Consider the following 24,653-nt stretch of genomic DNA (forward strand, 5'->3'; position numbering starts at 1 on the left):
CACTTCAGTGGGGTCTGGTTCTTTGCGACCCCATGGACTGTAGGCTCCTCTGTCCACGTGATCTCCAGGCAAGAATACCAGAGTGGGTTGCCACACTGTCCTCCAGGGGATCTTCCTGACCCAGGAATCGAATTTGTGTCTCATGTCTCCTGCACTGGTAGGCGGGTTCTTTACCACTAGGGTCACCTGGGAAGCCCCATCTTCAGTATGCTTCCCAAAGGCTATTCATAGTGCTTCTCGATATAAGAACAAAAGTTTTGGTTTCCTTCTGGGGACCTGTTTGTTTATTCTACATGTTGTGTGGAATGTCCGGGGGTGTGTGCTGAACTTTTTTTTTTCATTTCCTGTCCTCAGAATTCCACAGGCAATTTGCCCAAAACGATTGTAAATCAGTTTCTTTCATGTTTTCTAAGACACCAAGGAGCCTGAAGCACAGGAGATGACATTAAAAAAAAATAGTTTACATCTTGTTCTTTCGATTTAAAGGAGCGCATAAACAATAAAAGTAGCTTCTCATAAATTTTAGTACAATGTTCACATTACTATATTCAGTTATCTTGGAACTTCATGTACTAGAAGTAAAGCAAAATCACACTTATTTTTAACCAAAGTTTAAAAGAAAACAGCAAACAGACTGGGGTGGCTTCAGGAGCAACATGGGGAGAAAATGATGGGAAAAATACACAGACAATAATCAGAGGTCAAAAGTAAATTCTGGTTTCTCATGTACCAACAACAGAGAATTTTTCCTTTAATATTATTAACAGCTACATAGTATACTTATTGTGTGTTACACCTCACAAGCTCCATCTCATTTAATTTGCTAACAAGCCTACAATCAAATACCACTATTATTACCATTGGACAGAAGAGGAGAAGGAGGCTTAGGATGATAGAGAAATTTGCCTACATTTCTTCAGGACTCCCAAATCATTTACATTAATCATTTATTGCAATGTGGGAGACCTGGGTTCGATCCCTGGGTTGGGAAGATCCCCTGGAGAAGGAAATGGCAACCCACTCCCGTATTCTTGCCTGGATAATCCCATGGATGGAGGAGCCTGGTGGGCTACAGTCCACGGGACAGCAAAGAGTCGGACATAACTGAGCGACTTCACTTCACTTCACTTCACTAATCACTTAGCACTAAAACTGGGATGAGTTAATAGAAGGTAACACAGAGATGGGTTTAGAAGAGAGGCTACTATGAGTCCATGTAATTCCATCTTCTGAGGAGCAATTTGAGGGGGAGGCTCTTTCACAGTGGCCAGGGCTGGCAGCACGTTCAGAGGGAGGGAGGGAAAGATTGTAATAGAGAGAAGTCATGGCTACAGAGCTAGATAAAGCTGCAAAAGGGACTTAAGCTGAAACATATAGGTTTAGGTTGCAGCAGCAGCAGAAAAGAAGTGGAAAGACTTGCTCCTCTTCAAATATGGTGATGTGACTTATACATTTAAGAGCCAATAACTGAAGAGGATGCTGAGATAGTTGGTACTGAAAGATAGCTCTTATAAAAGATCAGTTTGTGCAATTTCTTTACTCCAGGATGGAGTATGATGACAACAAATGAGAGAAAGACAACAAATGAGAGAAAGAGAGGGACAAGAAACCTTCAGTTGTATAATGTCTTACGCTTACAAACATTTCCATATAAATAAAGGTATTGAGCTAGTCAGTAAACTAAGATTAGGAGGAGAGCAGTCAATACTCTCTTTTTGTGTGTTGGAAACGAGCTCACAGGGGTTAAGTGATTTGTCCATGGTCAGGCTGTATTAGTGGCAGAGATAAGACATCAACATTGGTCTTCTGAGGTCAAATCATAGACTTTCTGTGACTACAGTGTGATTGAGTTAGGTTAATAAAAATAAAAAATAACAACCTATCTCAACAAAACCCTCATATGGGCCCATGAGAGCTCTTAATCACCTTGTAACTTTGAAGCATTTGAGGATAACAGGCAGGAAATAAAGGGGGCAAATTCTGGGCATCTCTAGCAGGCATTGACTCCCCCGTGGAAGGAAGGTCCCCCTCCTGCACACATCCTCTGAGTTCTCAAAAAAGTCACTGCAGCCTGTTTTATTGTTTTCTTCTAATGAAAAAAATTTTGTCTTTCACAGGGTGATCCAGAAATTTTGATGTAGTAATATCTAGATTAGAGTATTTAATAGCCAGAGGGATTCTGAATATTTTAAACTCTAAGCCCAAGGCAGGAGGGTATCAAAGAAATGCTGACTAGGACTGTGTATCCAAATGATCTTGCTTTCTTTCAGCAACTTCCTACACGTTTATCCAATCTAGAAATAACAGAAATCATGCAATTAACATTACTTTATTATTTTTAAAGAGTGAAATGATACAGTATTGAGATAGAAAATAATACTAGTGTTATTATATTATAGTTAATTAATGACTTTTAGAGCAAATTCCTTGATACTATAGAAAGACGGTGATCTTTAGAGATATATGAGCCTGAGCTTACACCTAGCCCTTTATCTTATATTATTTATTCAGTTATTCATATTTATTAAACTACTCCAAAATATTAATCAAGTCTTTATTTTGGGTTGGATATATGCTAAGCCCTGGAGATAGTTATAAAAAGACAGTGCTCCTGTTTTCACAGATCTTAGAGCCTACCTGGGAAAAAAAATGGCAAGTGAGCCCCAGTTTATCATATTTCAAAGAAAGTTATAAATACCTTCCATGTATTGGCTGCTGTGAGATATACAAAGTATTCACGTAGCAATAGAGAATGCTCAATCCTCTACTGCTTTCAGAGGTAGAATTCAAAGAGTCACTTTACCATCTGGCATTTGAGTTTTCTTTTAGAAGTGGATTTCCCTCCATTCTGATGACCATTTGTATCTTGAAAAGTGATACAGATGTGTTATATCAATGGGGGCAGGACAGTGGGTTCATTGACTCATTTCAATAGCAAATTTCCTGTTTTTTAAACCCAGCTGCAATGACATCTGTAAAGAAAATCTAAGATGAGGGTGTCAGGCCTTCCAAATGGAAGGGCCAGCCGAGGAGGAGCACAGGTGATCCTGCCTCTCAGTTAGATCTCTTGGATTCTCAGCTCAGTCTCCCAGAAGGTGATGCATATTGCTGATGTCACCCAGGCTCCGAGTCAACAGCAACTTGAGGCTTCTCTCACGTGTGGCAATCTACTTCCCTCTAATCGACTTCAAACATGATATTTGCATTGCTAAGTCACTTCAGTCGTGTCTGACTCTGTGCGACCCTATGGACTGTAGCCAGCCAGGCTCCTCTGTCCATGGATTTCTCCAGGCAAGAATACTGGAGTGGGTTTTGCATACAAGTTCCTTTAAAAGGTAAAATTTGATCAAGAGTTTAAGTGAATCTGTCCACAAAAGTGATAGCACTATATAATTCTAGTTGAAATCTGAGATAATTATTTTTATAGCAGTGCAATCTTGAGAAAGAGAAGCCAAAGAACTCCAGTGGTGAAGAGTTGGGAAGTAAAAACAGAATGAAAATAAGACAATATTAAAACCTTGAGCAGAAAGTATAGGATCAACATGTGTTTGGAAATGTCATCATATTTTCAAATACGGAAAATCTACATTTTTCTGGGAAAAAACACTCTACCCAACTCAGAGTCTCCTTCAAACAAGTGGAACTTGCTTATACATTATGTAAAAAGAAAACCTGGCTCAGTCAATCTCACCATTCAAAGTCCTTTCAACAGAAATGATGTAATATGTCAGCAAGATATCAACCTCCATCAGCAAGTCCAGAAAAAGCCAATCCAAATAAACACCTCGACGTTCAGGCATTTTCCAAGTTTCATCCTGGGAAGCTGCTTTTTAACTTCGGCTTGCTATAGTGAGCAAACTGTTTTGACTTCCAGTACTAATGTCCTGTGGGCCTCCAGTGACTACAAGTGGTATTTGAACTTCAAAGTGAGTTATGTGTATAGTCTGTATATGACTGGTAGGAAAGAGGCAAGGAGGTCTAATTCTTGGCACACAGTAGGTGTTTAATACAAGTTTGTTAAATGGGACAGGATAGAATAAACAGAGAAATGAAGATTTTTAGTATAAAGGTCACTCTGGCTGTAAGAACTTGTCCCCTTTCAGAAGTGCTACCCAGAATATTAAACTCCAGTGGAGTGTTTCCCAAACATCCTTTGTTAAAAATCCCTCTTATAAATTTGTCTACATAAGTTTGTTCTTCCGCAGTGTTTATTTTCCTTTGTAGTATCTACAGACATCTGCTTTTTTCCCCCCATATCCTCCCACCACAAAAAATTGCCTGCTTTGCCAGCTCCTCTCAGACTCCGCCTTCTCCTGAAAATCTTAAACAGTCTCAGAACTCAATGCTGCCGTCCTATCAGCATCATCTTTTGGCTCTGTGTTTTACGGGATAAAAAAGCTGTAGAACCTTAGGGGTCCCTGGATCTCACTGTGGGAAACACAACTTGTATGTTTGTGCAAGCAACATGAGCACAGAACTCTGCTTTCCAGCTGTTGGCATCCTGAGAGCTGAACTTATTACTTTTTGTGGCTACACAGCACGGGAGAGCTGCATATGGAAAGGCATATTGCAGTTGCAAACAGAGTGGGATTGGACCCTATTTAAGTGTTCACCCAGATATACGACATATGAAGTCTTTGGACATGTGAGAATCAGAGGGAATGTTGTGTTTTTGTTAATGAAATCCTTTCAGTGAATTTTATTAACTTATAAATAATTTCTTCTCAGTGAAACAGTAAGTCATTGCCAATTTTCAAGTTATTTTTGTTAGTATGTACAGCAAGTACTTTCCAGGGCCAGAAAAATAAAGAGGTAGTACACACTATAAAATAAATGGTTTTCAGTTTACCTAGTAGCTTTAACTGGCAATTTTCAATTCCAGGCTCTAAGAGATTCCATATTGATTCTTTTGTATCATTTAATGGGACAATTTTTCTGGATGGCTTTGTTGTTGGCTTTTGAAAGCCATACACATGTCCAAGTGTGTGAAGCATGGTTACTATTTCAGATACTTCCATTGTTTCTCTGGGGACAGTGAGTTTATCCCACTTTTTTTATGCTTATTTGGTTGTTGATGTGTTTAATAATGGGCTTCTCAAGTGGCACTAGTGGTAAAGAACCGGCCTGCCAATTCAGGAGACATAAGAGACTTGGGTTTGACCCCTGGGTTGGAAAGATCCCCTGGAGGAGGGCAAGAATACCTGCTCCAGTATTCTTGCCTGGAGAATCCCATGGACAGAGAAGCCTAGCGGGTTATGGTATGCTGCTGCTAAGTCACTTCAGTCGTGTCCAACTCTTCGACCCCATAGATGGCAGCCCACCAGGCTCCCCCGTCCCTGGGACTCTCCAGGCAAAAACACTGGAGTGGGTTGCCATTTCCTTCTCCAATGCATGGACATGAAAAGTGAAAGTGAAAATATAGGATCACAAAGAGGTGAACATGACTGAAGCGATAGCACTCACACACGCATGCTTAATTACTCCAATGAAAATTAGGCACTTGAAAATCATTCCTATACTACTTCATGCATATACTACTTCTTTGCTTTCCTGACTCATTAAACTATCTGTTCTGTATACTAGCAAAAATAACTTAGGACTAGCATTGCTTTACTGGCTCATATATTTCACTAAGAAGAAATTATACGTGAGTTAACAAAATTCATTGAAAAGGATCCGTTAAGAAAAGTACAACCTATTATTCAGGTTCCTTCTTCTAAGGCATCGAATGGACAGAATGCCTATGGTAGCTGGGTAAGACTGAAACTGAATCAGATAATATAAAAAGAGTGAAAAGGCATCCTCTTTTTTTTTAATTGTACAATTTGGAGTTTAGAACTAAAATTATTAAAACACACCTCTGTGTAACAAAAAATAACAGGAATAAATGTAAAAGAATAATCATAAAAATTTCAAATATATCTTGAAATCATTTATTTAGATTATTAAAATGTAAAGATCAAAAGTTTAATGCTTTTTAAAAATATGATTGTTTATAATCTAACAGACATCCTTCACTTAGTGAAATTCCAACGTGAAAAAAGTCAATTAAATTAGGCTGTCATTATTTAGATTGGAAAGTAATCACTGGCATTATGAGTCAGCTATAATATTTTTTCAAAGAGGAAGAATGCCTAGGCTTTTAAAAATGTTGTGGTTCTTTATGCAAGTTCTTAAGAACACAATCAACACATGAAATGAAGTCTAACTACATTTTAGTTTGCTGTGGATCATGAATGGCTATTAAATGTAGCTTGTCTTAACCTCTCATTAAAAAAAAAAACCTTGTCATATTGCTCAGAAGCAGCAGGCAAAGTGTGTGTATGTGTGTGTGTGTGTGTGTGTGTGTGTGTGTATACATATATACTTGTTTATAAAAAATTAAGAAAAAATACAGTAAAAAATTAAGAATTTAAGAATATTTATAATATTCTTTTTGGAATACAATTATCTAAATGCTTTCTGGGTTTGACACACAAGTGGTCAATTATTAACATTAATAAATTAAGGGCTTCAAGAAGCTAACCCACTAAGTATGGTATATAATATATATAATAAAACACTATGCAAACTTCAACAGTATATTGCAACCAAACCCCAAATCATTAAGAAAACAATTATACTACACTTGAAAATCATTCATATATTACTTTATGTATATACTACTTCTATGCTTTCCTGACCCATCAAATTATCTGCTGTGAATACTAGCAAAAATAACCTTAGGAACTAGCAGTGTTACTGGCTCATATATGTCACTGAGAAGAAACCAGAGTTACCTAGTAGCTTTTTTTTTTTTTAAACTTTACAATATTGTATTGGTTTTGCCATATATCAACATGAATCCGCCACAGGTATACACGTCTTCCCCATCCTGAACCCTCCTCCCCCCTCCCTCCCCGTACCATCCCTCTGAGCTGTCCCAGTGCACCAGCCCCAAGCATCCAGTATCATGCAACGAACCTGGACTGGCGACTCATATCATATATGATATTATACATGTTTAAATGCCATTCTCCCAAATCATCCCACCCTTTCCCTCTCCCACAGAGTCCAGAAGACTGTTCTATACATCAGTGTCTCTTTTGCTGTCTCGTATACAGGGTTATTGTTACCATCTTTCTAAATTCCATTAGAATTTAGAATTTTTAAATTCAATTAGAATTTACTAATACAATACATTAGTATACTGTATTGGTGTTTTTCTTTCTGGCTTACTTCACTCTGTATAATAGGCTCCAGTTTCATCCACCTCATTAGAACTGATTCAAATGTATTCTTTTTAACGGCTGAGTAATACTTCATTGTGTATATGTACCACTGCTTTCTTAGCCATTCATCTGCTGATGGACATCTAGGTTGCTTCTATGTCCTGGCTATTATAAACAGTTCTGCAATGACCATTGGGGTACACGTGTCTCTTTCAATTCTGGTTTCCTCAGTGTGTATGCCCAGCAGTGGGATTGCTGGATCATAAGGCAGTTCTATTTCCAATTTTTTAAGGAATCTCCACACTGTTCTCCATTACCTAGTAGCTTTAACTGGCAATTTTAAATTCCAGATACTAAGAGAAGACGTTACTGATTCTCCTATTCCATTTAACAGGCCAATTTTTCTGGACAGCTCAGCTCTGCCCCTAATAATATGCTACCACTTAAACTAAAATGTTTCTGTATAACTATGTCCCTTCCTAGCTACTTATTATAGCAATTTTCCATTATATCATTCACTACCAAACATTCTCTTCATTCAGTAGCCTCTTGGTACCTCTGTTCAATTTAAAATGTGTCTAGTTTATCAAGAGGAAATAATGGAAGCTAAACAAATACAACTTGCTATTCACCTGAAAAAATTTGGAAAATTAATCAGAAAATATTTTAATGGACATTGGGGTTTGTTTATAAGAGTTGAAAAAAATCTCAGTAGCCTGGAATGTTGAAATATTTCAGAAGGCAAGTTTCAGCAGAATGTGCATTTTCTTTTCAGTGAAAAGAGATAATTTTTTCATGCTTTCTTTTTTGTACTGAGATAGCACTAAACTTTGTTTTCTTAGCTATGTTGTTCTAACTTTCAGCACTTAGAACATAATAGTTGAGCACTAATATCCTTGGATTCAAACTCTATTCCTATCTAGTATCATTATCTTGTATATCCTTTCCATTTGACTATTAGGGTATCTTGAAATGAAAGTATATACAGATGTTATAGTCAATATTCTGAAGAACTGTCAGCCAATATTTTCCTTACATGGAAGCATTCTATTACTTAGAATCAAAACTCTAGTACTTGTACTAAGTACTTGTTACACACAAGGATCTTAGAATTTAAGTAGAGGTTACTTCTGGACTGGAGGAAAGGTAAGGAGGAGAAAAGGATCCAAAAAAAGATTTAAAAATGCGGCTTTAGCTGTGTTTTAGAGGGAAATGCTTACTTCTCATTCCTGATGTTTCTTTTCACGTGGCGGGAACTTCACAAGCTGCAATATTTTCTATTTCTGTACCTGCTCCACCTTTCACACTTAACCGATTGGTAAGTTTGGAAGGAGAAACTATCTGGGTATCTCTTAGAAGTGAGCCTGCCCACATAAAAACAAGTAAAACAACCTCCAAAATACTCTGATCTACTCCTCCAGTCTCAGGCTCTGAGCTGGTTTCTGAAGTATAAGTTGGCTTCATCCAGGGATCAACGGTGGGAATTTCCTTTACCAGCTCTGCTCCATTCTGACTCTCTGTCATTTCCCAGTAGGTTCTGACCTCAAGTGATAAAAAGATTTGCCCATCATTGAGATTTCTCATAAATCCCACTGGTGCTTATTTCTTAAGAAAAATAAACATACTGGGAAAATGTTTGTATTTCACAATGCTGGGTATTGGGTACATTTGTATTTGCTATGTTATTCCTCTAATTTCCTTTTTGGCTTGCAATATTTCATGATTTAAAAGAGCTTATGGATTTTCTCTGTATAATTATATGTTTGAAGATGTTCTAACAGATACAACAACTCTAATTCTTTGTAATTTCATTAATTTTCTTTTTCTAGTTTCATAGTTCTTAACAAAGAAATTAGAACAAACACAAAGCCATTCTCATTTCTTGGAGCTACAAGAAGGCAAAAACAAAAGAACTTGAATGCATGGGCTTAATTATATTTACTCATTTCCTGCTTCATACATTCTTATGACTTATATTCAGAGTAAGAGGTAAGGGGCAGTAGAAGAAGATACAGGAGGCATGCTTAGGATAAGGGGGAAATAAGATAACTTCAGAGGCAGACAAGTTCAAAGTGTGGTGAAGATTGGTCAAACGTTTGCTGTGAGAAGTGCCATATCATACTCACAGTCTGGTGAACATCACTGGGGTCAACTTGGAAGGGTGAAGAAGCCAGATTTGGGAAATGAAATTAACACTAGGCTTAACCAACATTCACTGTTTGCTTAAACAATTATACTGGCCTGGAAAGGTATTGACTGCTAGAATTTTCACTAGTTTCTTTCCAGAATTTTCTCAATAATTGTTCACAGTCTAGTTTCTTATTTCTTATCCTAGGGCTGTGCTATTTATATGGATGGATTAGTGCCTCTTTGGAGAACTGCAGATAATTCTCACCACGGAACTGTGAGTTACATTAAGAAAGAGACACATGTGCTGCTCCAAGAACTCATAATTCCTTACTCTGTCTGGGAGAATTTTAACTAAGAAGTATGGAAGTAAGTCAAGAAACACATCCTGACTTTCCACTGCCCATCTACTTCACAAACACTAGTCTATCAGGGAAGATGTAAAAGAAAGAGGTCATCACTCAGTTGAGAACTCTTCAGCATGCTAGAGATGGATTGAATAGCCACTTATGAAAACATAAGCATATAAAGATGAAAGGAAAAAGTGCCAAGGAGTTTTCCAATTATCAGTAAAGTTAAACAGAATATAGAAATATTAGTGGCAGATGAATGTGAATGCTTATTTGATAGTTTTCCTCAAGTACTGCAACATTAGAAAGCTTGCTGACCTCATCATTTCTCACCATTACATGTATTCTTTCCACTTTCTGGTCTTAAATTATTATTTGAATCTTGAAAGAGGCAGAAATTAGTTCAACTGAATCAATAACATTAACAAAGACTGTGCCTTGACCTATGATATCAATGGAATCTATTTCCTCAGAAGAGTTTCTTATAATAAGACATATATACACACATGCTTGTCTCAAAATTTATCAGTTTATCATTCTTTCTGTTGCTGGAAGTGTATTTTTAAAAAACACATATTTGGTTATAATATTGTCTAAACCTGAAGGCAATGGCACCCACTCCAGTACTCTTGCCTAGAAAATCCTGTGGACGGAGGAGCCTGATGGGCCTTAGTCCATGGGGTCATGAAGAGTCAGACACGACTGAACGACTTCACTTTCACTTTTCACTTTCATGCATTGGAGAAGGAAATGGCAACCCACTCCAGTGTTCTTTCCTGGAGAATCCCAGGGACGGGGGAGCCTGGTGGGCTGCCATCTATGGGGTCGAACAGAGTCGGACATGACTGAAGTGACTTAGCAGCAGCAGCAGCAAGCCTTGGTTGGTTCTCAGAGCCTGGTAAATGTTGTCCCACTCCCTACATAGCATTACAGAGCCATTGAAAATAGGCCTCATTCTACCTTTCTGGTCTTATTACCACTTTCAGCTAAGAACTTCAAGTTATGGTTACTTCTTAATATCTGCAGTTCCCCGAAACATCTTGTATTCTCTTTTGAATCACTTCTTAGCCTGGGCACTTCTATCCATCTTTCAAAGTCTATCTCAAGGTCACTGCCCCCACTGATACTCATTCTTTCCCTATGTTATCATAGAACCTTTACAAACTTATCCCATAGGACATATTAATTTATATTACAGTAAAGCTGACCACCAAAGAATTGATGCTTTTGAACTGTGGTGTTCAAGGAAGACTTTTGAGAAGACTTTTGAGAGTCCCTTGGACTGCAAGGAGATCCAACCAGTCCATTCTGAAGGAGATCAGCCCTGGGATTTCTTTGGAAGGAATGATGCTAAAGCTGAAACTCCAGCACTTTGGCCACCTCATGCGAAGAGTTGACTCATTGGAAAAGACTCTGATGCTGGGAGGGACTGGGGGCAGGAGGAGAAGGGGATGACAGAGGATGAGATGGCTGGATGGCATCACTGACTCGATGGATGTGAGTCTCAGTGAACGCCGGGAGTTGGTGATGGACAGGGAGGCCTGGCGAGCTGCGATTCATTGGGTCTCGAAGAGTCGGACACAACTGAGTGACTGAACTGAACTGATACCAGTTTATATGCTCAATTTCCCTGGTGAACTATAAACTACTTGAAGTTAGGAATTCATATTCTCATCCTCAACACTGAGCACAATTTCTAGAGATGACAAGGATGGCTTGTTGAATCTTAATATCCATTTCTTCCTTTTTCTTGGTAATCAGATCTTTACTTAGCATAGCAGTCCACATGGCTAAAATACAATTTGTAACTGTGTACGGTTCTGTGACCAACTGCTGGCCAATGAACAGAAAGTGGAAGTGTTGCAGGAGACATCTAAGGAGCTCCTCGAGCAGAACTAACTTACCTAAAAGATTTACCCTTTTTTACCCTTCTATTTTCTCCACTTTTTGTCTCTCTCCTGTCTCCTTTCCTCAATTATAAATTCCTGCATAACAGGTAGAGCTCTGTTACGGACTGAATTGTCCCCTTCCCAATTTGTATGTTGTAGCCCTAACACTAGTGTGCCTCTATTTGGAGGTAGGGACTTAAAAATTTTTTTTAATTACTTATTTATTTTTGGCTGTGTTGGGTCTTCGTTTGTTTATGGGCTCTTCTCTAGTTGTGGCGAGCGGGGGCTACTCTTTAGTTGCTGTGAAAGGGCTGCTCATTGCAGCGACTTCTCTTGTGGAGCATGGGCTTGAGGCATGTGGGCTCAGGAGTTGTGGCTCCCAGGCTCTAGAGCACAGGCTCAATAGTTGTGGCACCTGGGCTAGGTTGCTCTGTGGCATGTAGCATCTTCCAGGATTATGGATAGAACCCATTTCCCCTGCATTGGCAGGCGGATTCTTTACCTAACTGAGCTACCAGGGAAGCCCAGAGATAGGGACTTTAAGGAGGTGACTAAGGTTAAATGTGGCAACCCACTCCAGTATTCTTGCTGGAGAACCCCAGGGACGGGTAAGTCTGGTGGGTAGCCGTCTATGGGGTCTCACAGAGTCGGACATGACTGAAGCGACTTAGTAGCAGCAGCAAGGTTAAATGAAGTCATAAGGGTGAGGCCCTGATCCAATAGGACTGGTGTCCTGATAAGAAGAGAAAGAGACACCAGAGATTCTCTCTCTATATACGCATTTAGGAAAGCTCACGTGAGGACAGAACCAGAAGGCAACTATCTACAAGCCAAGAAGAGAGGGATCATCAGAAACCAACCCTGAAGGCACCTTGATCTTGGGATTCTAGCCTCCAGAACTATGAGAAAACAAATTTCTGTTGTTTAAGCCATCCAGTCTGTGGTTTTCTGTCATGGTAACCTGAGCAGACTGACATAAGCTCCAACTGCCATGTGAGACTGTGACTTAAATTTGAACGGAAATGACGTGATGAACTAATGTGGAACCCACACTGGCATTGAACTGCCCTCATATGGACTTCTTTATGTTATATGTTATTCTGCAGTGTTCTATATTACTTAAATCACTTAAAGTCACAGTTCTGTTAGTTACAGGGCAACCTAATAACGAATTCATTGGTACATAATAATTGTTCCGTAAAACCTGTTGACTGAATGACTATATGATATAAATAATGTTCTTTTAAAAAACTTTTTTATGAAGTCTAATTATCATCTCGTGTAAATCTGAAATTTTATGCCATTTTACCCAACCATTGTTTTTCTTTCTTTTTATTTATTTATCTTTTGGTCTTCATTGGTACAATTCAACTAAACTGTCAATGATCAGAGCACAGATTAAAGTTATATCTTATCATATATTTATCTTAACAACCTCAACTTACTTTAAAAATACTACTCTTAACTAAATTTTTGCAACAAAATACCTTGCTCTAAACTATAACTTCATGATCACATAAAAAAGAAACTTCAGTACCTACAATAGCCCCCAAAAAGAAGTATTAGTTTATACTGAATAAGTTTTCAGAAAACTCTTAACTCCAGCCAAGATCATGGTAGTAAAGTTAGATAGAATAACTTAAGAGAAAGGTAAAATGTCTGGGATATACACCCTTACTAGGAAACATTTTCCCAGAAATATTGCCATATTATGGAGCCCATAATATATAATGTTATAAAGGGCTTATTTAAAGACTTGCAGAGTCTGTAGAGTGCATCTTGTAGAGACTTGTAGAGTGAATCTTATAAAAATGTATGAATAATCAAGTGGTATTAGACTGGATGCATCCTTTTATGAGGCAGTAGTCAGGATCCTGAAGGTTCTATAAAGTAGCTTCTCTGAGTGAAGGGCCATTTTACTGTCTCTTCAAAGGCTTCCTTTTCTGTCTGGTGCTACAACACAAACACTCCAATTTTAAAGCTTTTGACAGCTTACCAAAGCCAAACAAAAATTTTTAAGAGAAAACAACCAAATTAAACTCTTTTGAGCAATGGCATTGGGAAAAAATATATGTGTATGTATACATACATATTGGGTTTCCCTAGTGGCTCAGCAGTAAAGAATCCATCTGCTAATTCAGGAGCCAGAAGTTCGATCCCTGAGTCAGCTAGATCCCCTGGAGAAGGAAATGGAGATCCACTCCAGTTTTCTTGCCTGGGAAATCCTATGGACAGAGGAGGCTGGCAGGCTACACTCAAGTCCAAAGAGTTGGACACAAGTTAGCGACTGAACAACAATAACACACATACATATTCTGTTAGAATAAAAAGAGTTTTCTCAATACCTAGAATATTTGTCAGGATTTAATATGCTTCTAGATTTCTGCTGCTGCTGCTGCTAAGTTGCTTCGGTCATGTCCGACTCTGTGTGACCCCATAGACGGCAGCTCACCAGGCTTCTCTGTCCCTGGGATTCTCCAGGCAAGAATACTGGAGTGGGTTGCCATTTCCTTCTAATCATAATTTTATTCTCTATTCTAACATAGTGTTGGTAATATGTTGTTATACACTGTAATTCCTCCAAGAGAAATTCATGTGACTGATCCTAGGTCAGGTAGCTCAGCTGGTAAAGAATCCACCTGCAATGCAAGAGATCCCAGTTTGATTCCTGGGTCAGGAAGATCTACTGGAGAAGGGATGGGCTACCCACTCTAGTATTCTTGGGCTTCCCTTATAGCTCAGCTGGTAAAGAATCTGCCTACAATCCAGGAGACCTGGGTTTAATTCCTGGGTTGGGAAGACGCCCTGGAGAAGGGAATAGCTAACAACTCCAGTATTCTGGCCTGGAGAATTCCATGGACTGTATAATCCACGGGGTTGCAAAGAGTTGGATACAACTGAGTTACTTTCACTTTACTTCTTCAGGTCAATCTACTGAATTTAGGAGAAGGTACATGGAGAACATAAAATATTAAGAATTATACCTTCCTAATATTTGACTGCTAAAGTGATAAACCATAGAACTTTGTAATTGGAAGGAATGAGATGCTTAGGTATTGTTTAATTTGGCCTTCCCATTTTACCAGAGGCCAGCTACTATCTACTTTTGGCACCTAACTTACTCCCATCAGGTGTTCCAGAAGGTGCTGCCATGTTATTAAGTGATCCTGCCTCCCAGGCCACAGTTGGCTGGTCCAAGAATGAACATCAAATCTAAAATGAGCCATCAAGTGGATCAATTCCAGGGGTGGGGGAGTACTCAACTCAATCAGAGTACTCAACTCTCTGATCTGATGCAGAAGGTCATGGAACAGGAGGCTCAGGAATAGACATGAGGTTGATTTCTGCCAGAAAGCAGTTTCATAGTGTGAAGCAGTGAAATCGAGATGGAGGAGGAAGTTCTAAAATACAGAAGGGAGTTGAGAGATTGTCTAGTCCAATAAGGGCTTCCCCGGTGGCTCATATGGTAAATAATCTGCCTGCAATGCAGGAGACCTGGGTTTGATCCCTGGATCAGGAAGATCCTCTGGATAAAGGAATGGCTACCCACTCTAGTATTCTTGCCTGGAGAATTCCATGGACAGAGGAGCCTTGTGGGCTACAGTCCATGGAGTCACAAGAGTTGGACACGACTGAGCGACTAACACTTTAGTCCAATAATTGGTTTCTCTGTCAGCTTTATTGCTGCCCTGTGATTAGGGGAGGGATGGGGAAGAAGAAGGAGGTAGGGGACTTCCCTGGAAGTCCAGTGGTTAAGACTGTGCTTTCAATGATGGGGGTGCAGGTTAGATCCTTGGTTGGGGAACAGAGATTCCGCATGCCACGTGGTGTGGCCCCCCAAAACAAAACAAAAGCAAAAACCAAAAAATTTTAAAAAAGCAGAGGGCAGGGTAGCTAAAGAAAAGATATAATGGCTTAGTTGAACTAATGTTTCCCTCTTGTTTCTCCAGCCTCTCCTAGAGCTATTAAAAAAAAAAAAAAAAGACTGAGAGTAAGAGAGAAAAAGTACTAGGCCTGCTCTGTCACAAGAATGTAAATAAATCTGTATATATGACTACATTATGAATATGTGGTATTCATTCAGCAAACATTAATAAAGATCTACCCTGTGCAAGGTAATGTGAAAGAGCTATCAGTGATTAAAAGGCAAAATAAACATTAGCCCTGCCTCCAAAGACGTTTAGTCACTTGTGAGATATAAGGCATAATCAAATAAGACAATTAGGAGGTTAAAAATGGGGAAAAAAAAAAACTTCCAGGGCCTTAAGTGATTGCTGTAACTGTGATTATTGTAATTTTAATGCCAGTTTTATAAAGCCTAACAATCTTAGCTTTTTTCTTTCCTAGCTAATCATTTGGAAGTTATATGCTATCTAAAAGAGATTTGGTAATAAACATACATTGGGACATAATTAGGGGTAATCTCTATGTATTATGAAAAAGGATGACACCTCATTTAGACGGGTGATTAAATATACAAAAATCTCCTGAGAGGACTCTACATTTCAAGTTGGAAACTGCTTTCAGAATGTTATGTCTGTGTTAGAAGCACTGCCAGAAGGTAGAAATAAAACAGAATGAAGACATGACACAGAGCTCATGCCGACTTCCATTGCTAGGTCAGATTTAAAGTTGAAATCTTCCATTAGGCAACCCAAGAACAATTCATTTAAATACAAGTGAAAGGGCAGAACGGTGATGATGTCACCACGGAATAATTGCCGCTTTGTGTCAGGCTGGTCTTATTAGGAGGGCAGAGCTGAATGATCCACGAACTGACACCCCTGCCTGGCATCTAGAGTGAAAAACTAGAGTGAGTGATTCTGCTGTATGTCAGTTATTTCACAACCAAATCCTGAAGCATATTTTTCCTTCATGTCTTGAGTGCAACTATTATTTCATATTATGATGAAAGATCAGTAATATAATTTGTGTTGACACTTTCTATAAAGTACTTGCCTTTTAAACCTCTAAAAGTATAAAAAGAGCTTTGTGAAAAAGAAATCCAATTTTTAAAATTTAAGTTTTAACCTTTTACCAACACGTAGTGATTTTCTGGATGAACTCCAATCAACTTAAAATGACTGTTAGGTTAGTTAAAAAAACACCAGTCAAGTAAAGTAAAGACAACTTTTCACTCCCTGGTGAAGTAATTAGGACTTATTCAAAAACTTCATGCAATCTTACATATGAAAGCTTCCAAAATTTCTCTTTGAAGACATATTTTACAGAGAGGACAATTTGCAAATGTGGTGGATCAAAGCCTTGTCATTTATTTCTTACCAGACAGCACTACCCAAAAAGAAGGAAAAAAAAAAAAAAGATTGCAAAAATGCACTGGGGTCCAGAAAATGGGCTTCTTAGCTTTTAGTCTTCTGAATAAGGCCATTGTCTGAACTCTTACATTTGTATGTTCTCATAGTAAAGCAGCTTTTCACAGAACTACTATACTCTATTGGCTTTTCATATTTAGGAACTCAAATAACTTTTAATATATTGCATAAAATGTCATTTTTGAGAAGAAAGGACTGCTTCATTTACATATTTATTTAACTGGACAGGAACTGAGGCCTTGACAAAAGCTGGTTATGTCCAACTACATGTTAGACTAAAATATAAATATCCTGGGGTTAAGTGGCAGGTATCATATTCCTTTTATGACATGAATCTCAGCCAAACTGTCAAACCAGACCAAAGTTGAGTATCGCAATGGTCAAAAGGCCCACATCTGAACATTATTGATGGTTAAAGGACAAAAGGAAAAAATGAGTACATACTGGGTAACAGTGTGAACACATAAATATTCTTTCTGGACATTTTAATGGACGACTGGATTTGACAACACAAAACCCCCCAAACTCTTTAGTATCTTAAAAATATATTTAAAGAAATATGTTCTCTCTATATGTGAAGATGTCACTGTTTTCATGAGCTTCCTCTTAAATAAAGGAAAAAAAAATATGTCAATGTCCTTTGAAAACTATTTGAAGATGTTATTTTCAGAATTGTATTTAGCAAAAACATTTTCAAAAACTGATTACGAAGTTTTCCTTTATAGGGTGGCAAGTTTGCATGAATTCTCCTGTTTCACTAAACCTACAGATCTGTTGACACAGGAACTCAGATTGCCACACTTTCCTACGATTATTTACCATATCTTTTCTTTAAATTCTGTTTTTAAAAAATTGAAGCATGACATATATTCAGTGTAATGGGTTGAAGTATCTCCCCCAAAATAAGCCCAAGCCTGAACCGCTGGTATCTGTGAATGCAAAATTTATTTGGAAATGGGACTTTTGCAAATGTAATTCAGGGTCTCCAGATGAGAACATCCTGTATTTAGAGTGGATACAAAATTTAATGGGACTTCCCTAGTGGCTCAGATGGTAAAGCCTACAATGCAGGAGACCCAGGTTTAATCCCTGGGCTGGGAAGATCCCCTGGAGAAGGAAATAGCTACCCACTCCAGTAATCTTGCCTGGAGAATCCCATGGACAGAGGAGCCTGATGGGCTACAGTCCTTGGGGTCTCAAAGAGTAGGACATGACTGAGTGACTCAAAGAGCTGAAAACATGTTCACACAAATGCTTGTATGTAATTGCTCAGAGCAACACTATTCATGAGAGCCAAAGGATGGAAACAATCTTAATATTATATCAATTAATGAACTGATAAAATATGATTTATCCATACAGTGGAATATTTTTCAGCCATAAAAAGGGGAAAAGTACTATAAAAGTACTGATACATGCTGATCATGAATAAAGTTGGAAATATTCTAAATGAAAGAAATTAGACATCAAAGGCCACATATTGTGTGATTCCATTTATACAAAATATAAAGAACTGGCTTATTATAGAAACAGATTTGTGGTTTCCAGAGCCCGCACAACTTTCTTTCTTGAAAATTTAATGACTGGTATCCTTATAAGGAATACCAGAACACCTGATCTGCCTCTTGAGAAATGTGTATGCAGGTCAGGAAGCAACAGTTAGAACTGGACATGGAACAACAGACTGGTTCCAAATAGGAAAAGGAGTAGGTCAAGGCTGTATATTGTCACCCTGCTTATTTAACTTATATGCAGAGTACATCATGAGAAACGCTGGGCTGGAAGAAACACAAGCTGGAATCAAGATTGCCGGGAAAAACATCAATAACCTCAGATATGCAGATGATACCACCCTTATGGCAGAAAGTGAAGAGGAACTCAAAAGCCTCTTGATGAAAGTGAAAGTGGAGAGTGAAAAAGTTGGCTTAAAGCTCAACATTCAGAAAACGAAGATCATGGCATCGTGTCCCACCACTTCATGGGAAATAGATGGGGAAACAGTGGAAACAGTGTCAGACTTTATTTTTCTGGGCTCCAAAATCACTGCAGATGGTGACTGCAGCCATGAAATTAAAAGATGCTTACTCCTTGGAAGGAAAGTTATGACCAACCTAGATAGCATATTCAAAAGCAGAGACATTCCTTTGCCAACAAAGGTTCGTCTAGTCAGGGCTATAGTTTTTCCTGTGGTCATGTATGGATGTGAGAGTTAGACTGTGAAGAAGGCTAGCACCGAAAAATTGATGCTTTTGAACTGTGGTGTTGGAGAAGACTCTTGAGAGTCCCTTGGACTGCAAGGAGATCCAACCAGTCCATTCTGAAGGAGATCAGCCATGGGATTTCTTTGGAAGGAATGATACTAAAGCTGAAACTCCAGTCCTTTGGCCACCTCATGCGAAGAGTTGACTCATTGGAAAAGACTCTGATGCTGGGAGGGATTGGGGGCAGGAGGAGAAGGGGACGACAGAGGATAAGATGGCTGGATGGCATCACTGACTCGATGGACGTGAGTCTGGGTGAACTCCGGGAGTTGGTGATGGACAGGGAGGCCTGGCGTGCTGCGATTCATGGGGTTGCAAAGAGTTGGACACGACTGAGCGACTGATCTGATCTGATCTGATCTGATCCTTATAAGAGAAGGGAGAGGGAGATTTGAGACACTTAGAACCAGAAACAAGGAGAAGACCATGTGAAGACAGAGGTAGAGACTACAGATACGTGTCTACAAGCCATGGTATTCCAAGGAGTTCCAGGAGCCACCAGAAATTATAAAAGGTTAGGAAGGATTCTCCTCTAGTCTTCAGAGAGAAACTCGCTCTGCCACCATCTTGATTTTGGACTTTGATCCTCCAGAACTGTGAGAGAATCTTTTCTGTTGTTTGGGGGAATTTGTTACGGCAGCCCTAGGAAACTGATATATTCAGAAAATGGCACATATCCTCATTTTTGACAAATGTACATAAGGGCATAAATGATCACAAAGTGAATTCATCCATGTAACTACCACTTAAGTCTGGAGAAAAACATTTCCTGCACAACTGAAATCTTCATTTCCTTTTTAAAATAAGAAGCAATTCAATAGCAAGGAGGAAGACAACCTCATCAGAAAATTGACAAGGGATTTTAAAGGACATTTCTCCAAATAAGCTACATAAACTGCCAATAAGCATGTGAAAAGATGCTCAATGTCATTAATTAGTAAGGAAAAGTAAATCAAAACCACAATGAGATACCACTTCTTATCCAATAGGATGGTCATTGAAAAAACGCAAACCAGGAAAATGAGTTTTGGAAAGCATTTGGAGTAATTGGAACACTCATATATTGCTGATGGGAATGTAAAATGGTATAGTTGATAAGGAAAAGTTTGGTGGTTCCTTAAAAAAGTTAAACAGAGCTACCATATGACCCAGTAATTCCAATCCCAGGTATAATACTCAAAACTGTGAAAACATGTTCCCACAAATGCTTGTACGCAGTTGTTCAGAGAAACACTATTCACGAGAGCCAAAGGATGGAAACAACCTTAATATTACATCAACTAATAAACTAATAAAATATGATTTATCCATATAGTGGAATATTATTCAGTTATAAAAAGAGGGAAAGTACTCTGAAAGTACTGATACATGCTGTATCATGAATAAACCTTGGAAACATTCTCAGTGAAAGAAATTAGACACCAAAGCTCACATATTGTGTGATTCCATCTATATGGAATACAAAGAATTGGCCTATTCACAGAAACAGCAGATTTGTGGTTTCCAGAGCCTAAGGGGAGGGAGGGAGGGGAGTGATTGCTCCAGAGATATGGAATTTCTCTCTGAGGTGGTGGAAAGTGCTGGAACTTTATTGTTATTGTTTCACAACATTATAAATGTACCTGATGTCACTGAATTGTAACTTTAAAATGGTTAAATGGTAAATTTTATTATATATATATTTTACCATAAATAAGGGCTTCCCTGATGGCTCAGTAGGTTAAGAATCTGCCTGCAATACAGGAGACACATGAGATTCAGGTTTGATCTCTGGGTCGGGAAGATCCCCTGGAGAAGGAAATGGCAACCCATTCCATCATTCTTGCCTGAAAAATCCAGTGGAGAGAGGAGCCTGGTGCTGCAGTCCAAAGGGTCACAAAGAGTCAGATAAGACTGTGTGACTAAGCACGAACCATAAATTAAAAAATCAAAGCGGCTCAATTAGCCACTGTCAAATGAAACAAAATACACAACCTAATAGTTGAGAATTATGCTTTCTGAGGACTTAAGCACAGGAGACAGCCTCTGAACTCCAAGGAACTGCTCTGAAGAGGTAAGGGAGGGGCTAGGATACACAGGAGTTTTTGCAACAAAACAAGGTAATCCAAACATCAAAAGATTACTGTTAATTAAAGCAAACCAGACATCTCAAGGTAATGAATTTAGTACTTTTTTAGGTATGGAAAGATACAAGAGTCTGAGCTCACTGAAATCTCTCCTTTGATAGGCACCGTCTAGGGCCAGTATCCTGTTCCCCCGCCCCCCACCCCATCCTGGATCCCCTCAAGGTATGCTGCTGGGGGCAGTGGCAGTGGCTGATGGCTTGATGGCCTCAACATCCTTTGTTTACTGATAGAGCAGCTGACTTTTTTTAGTCCACACCACCAGAACCATAAACAATGTCTTTTTCAAATTCAATTTTCTGTTTTGAGGTAATGGTATATTCTTATGCATTTAGAACAAATAATAGAGTTCCTGTGTGTATGCGTGTGTGAGCGCACGCATGCGCTTAGGCGCTCAGTCAGGGTCAACTCTTTGTGACCCTTTGGACTGTGTAGCCTGACAGGCTCCTCTGCCCATGGGATTTTTCAGGCTAGGATACTGGAGTGGGTTGTCATTTCCTTCCAGGGATTGGACCTTTATCTCCTGTCTCCTGCATTGCAGACAGATTCTTTACCCTCTGAGCCCCTGTACCCTTTGTCAGATTTGCTTTTTAAAGAATATTAGGTCCTTGTTTTTCCTATTTAAACATTAAAAAAAAACTTTCTCTTTGGTGGCTAATATAGGATTGTGTAATTGGGAATTCTGCAAATTGGGCTTCCTGCCACTAGCACTGGGTAAAAGTACAATATGTTTTACTTGGTTACTTATCAGCCCATTAAGAGAAACAACATACCCAGCTATTTTGTCTTTAATGGGAGACAAAAGGAAACATGATGAAGGATAGATACTAAAATTTGGATGAACCACGTACATATTTAAATGTATTTCCATATTTAATTTCTCTGACGAGTGATATATAATTGTGTATATATAGAGTTTTTCTTTCTTCTTTTAAACCCATAGAATAAGCATGGTTAGGGCTGAAAGAAATTATGTCACAGATCATTAAGTATGAGAATATAAAACAAATACAGCACTCTTAAGATAGGGTACATTTACTTCAAGCTACAACTTCTCAAACATATGACATACCATCTATGTGGGGAGTGTAGAATACATTTACCTGACTTTGTATACTTGTGAAATAAATTGGCAAGCGCTGATGATATGTTTAATTCATTTATAAGACTACTACTAGCATACAAAAACCTATTCTATTTTCTAAGCATGTGGGAGAAATTACAAAGAAATGGTAAAGGCACTGTTCAGTCTTTCCCCTTGTTTCCCCCCGGTTTCCAATGATTTCTCTTCCTTTGTCTGTGTTTCACCGTTCTCTGCCCTGCTTTTTCAGTCTTCATTGGGATATTTAAATGCCCAACCACAGGCTAAACATTGACCAAGTAAATAAACATTAAATGTGTTGTGGCTTTTGCCTAAGTAGGATGATGGAATCAAAACTACAACTAGAAGAGATCTCAGAACGTAGGTGACCTCCATTTCCCTAAAGCAGAAAAAGACTGGGGTGTCAGAGAGAATAAGATAACCTTAAATGTCACTCACTCTAAACACATACATTTAGGATTTATATATCTGTAATCAGGTAATGAGGAGTTTCCCTGGTGGCTCAGTGGTAAAGAATCTGCCTGCCAATGCAGGAGACCTGAGTTCGATCCCTGGGTTGGGAAGATCCCTTGGAGAAGGTCATGGCAACTCACTCCAGTATTCTTGCCTGGAGAACTCCATGGACAGAAGAGCCTGGCAGGCTACAGTCCATGGGATCACAGAAAATTCAGACAAAACTTAGTGACTAAACAACACAACAAATCAAGTAATGAAATTGATAGTAATATGAATATTGTAGAGCCTTTTTCATTAATTTTAAAAATGATTATCTTCTCCAATATTTTATTCATTAAAAATAATTTGAATTGCCTTCAAACATAGTTATCTTCTTTATTACTGTCTCTGTATCTTAAACAGCTCCATTCTTTCTATAATGGGTTTTTAAAAATCCATGATTATTTGAGAGTATTAGTTGCTCAGTTGTGTCCAATTCTTTGTGATCCCATGGACTGTAGCCTGCCAGGCTCCTCTGCCTATGGAATTCTCCAGGCAAGAATAATGGAGTGGGTAACCATTTCCTTCTCCAGGGAATCTTCCCAACCCAGGGAACAGACCCTGGTCTTCTGGATTGCAGGCAGATTCTTTGCTGTCTAAGTCAGCAGGAAAATCACTTAAAATGTTTAAATATTCCATATAACAGGTGCCACCATGGTGATCATTCACGCTATAAATAGCTCTGAGGCTTGTCTAAGACACAGAACCATCTCAGGAAAGTCAGGGCACCAGCAAGTCCTCTCTCTCCATAAAGCTCTGTGTACCTGGTTCCTTGGAGCCCTCCTCTGAGCACACACTGAAAATACCCAGATGTATCCTTGAGGAATCTCAGAAGGCTACAGTTGGAAAAGGCCTCATGTAGGCTATGTCATTAGAAAGTATCCTTAAATGATGAAGATACTGAGGCCCAAGCAGTTTAAATCCCTTGATTAGGATACCATGGCTAGTTTACTGATGGGACCCAGAGGAGTAAACAATTTCCTGCTCTTAATTGAATTCCCTGCCAACTGCCTCAGATGAGGGACATGAAGCAATGATTATCCATCTTCACTATGCACCTGTGGATGAAGTTCTTGGTCATACAAGGCAGAAAGATAAGAGGGAACAGGACTTCTGCAGTCTTGGAGTTGTTTCCACCGGATAGGTTAAAGTCAAGGGTAGAAGCTAGAACAGGGACTGGTGAGGAAACAGAGTCAAGCGACAGGCTTCCAGTTGGCAACAGGCGAAGGCCCCTTAGCCGGGAGCCACCCAAGTGTCCTACGCCTTGCACAGAGCCGCCAGGGTACTCAGTTGTCAGCTCTGCTAAGAAAGTAGCAATGCCGTTGCCTCTCTTGGGTAGAGGCAGTTCTCTGGGCCCCACCCAGCCCAAGCTGAAAAGGGTGCCCACATCAATGGGAGGAAGTGGGCTAGAGGAGGGCTGGGTTTCATCTTATTTATCTCTGTATCTCCAGGGCCTTGCATAAAATAGATGCTCAAAATATAGTTACTTGAGTAGAACATCCAATTATAATGAGAACTATATCACTAATCTCCCTTAGGCAGAACATCTCTCAGCCTCAATTTCCAAGACTTCAGGTAGAAACATTCACAGTGATCCAGTGGTATTGCTCTGAGATTGAAGTGAGATTCTCTGCATGAACTCCATTTGGGAATGCTAGAGCAGTTTCATACATAAAGGATAAAAGGTCAGAAAACTGCCTCCACACGGAAAATTCTCAAATAGGTTCAGTGCCAATTTTGTTATTGACATCCTTTATTCTAC

General features: G+C 39.0%; 1 protein-coding gene across 3 annotated transcripts in view; it reads right to left on the reverse strand.

Annotated features, from left to right (window-relative positions):
- The window catches only part of ITGA1 (integrin subunit alpha 1), a 182,045-nt gene that overhangs the window by 119,123 nt on the left and 38,269 nt on the right, over positions 1-24,653 (reverse strand). The window contains exon 1 of one of the 3 annotated variants that reach the window (XM_070774688.1): positions 8,432-8,453. The exons of the other annotated variants lie outside the window; for them this stretch is intronic. Within the exon in view, the coding sequence (XP_070630789.1) occupies positions 8,432-8,438 (7 nt within the window). The 5' untranslated portion in view covers positions 8,439-8,453. Of the gene's footprint in view, positions 1-8,431; positions 8,454-24,653 lie in introns of those variants that run through there. 3 annotated transcript variants of the gene reach the window in all.

This window comes from Bos indicus, chromosome 20 (genome assembly GCF_029378745.1).
Source record: "Bos indicus isolate NIAB-ARS_2022 breed Sahiwal x Tharparkar chromosome 20, NIAB-ARS_B.indTharparkar_mat_pri_1.0, whole genome shotgun sequence".
Taxonomy (NCBI): domain Eukaryota; kingdom Metazoa; phylum Chordata; class Mammalia; order Artiodactyla; family Bovidae; genus Bos; species Bos indicus.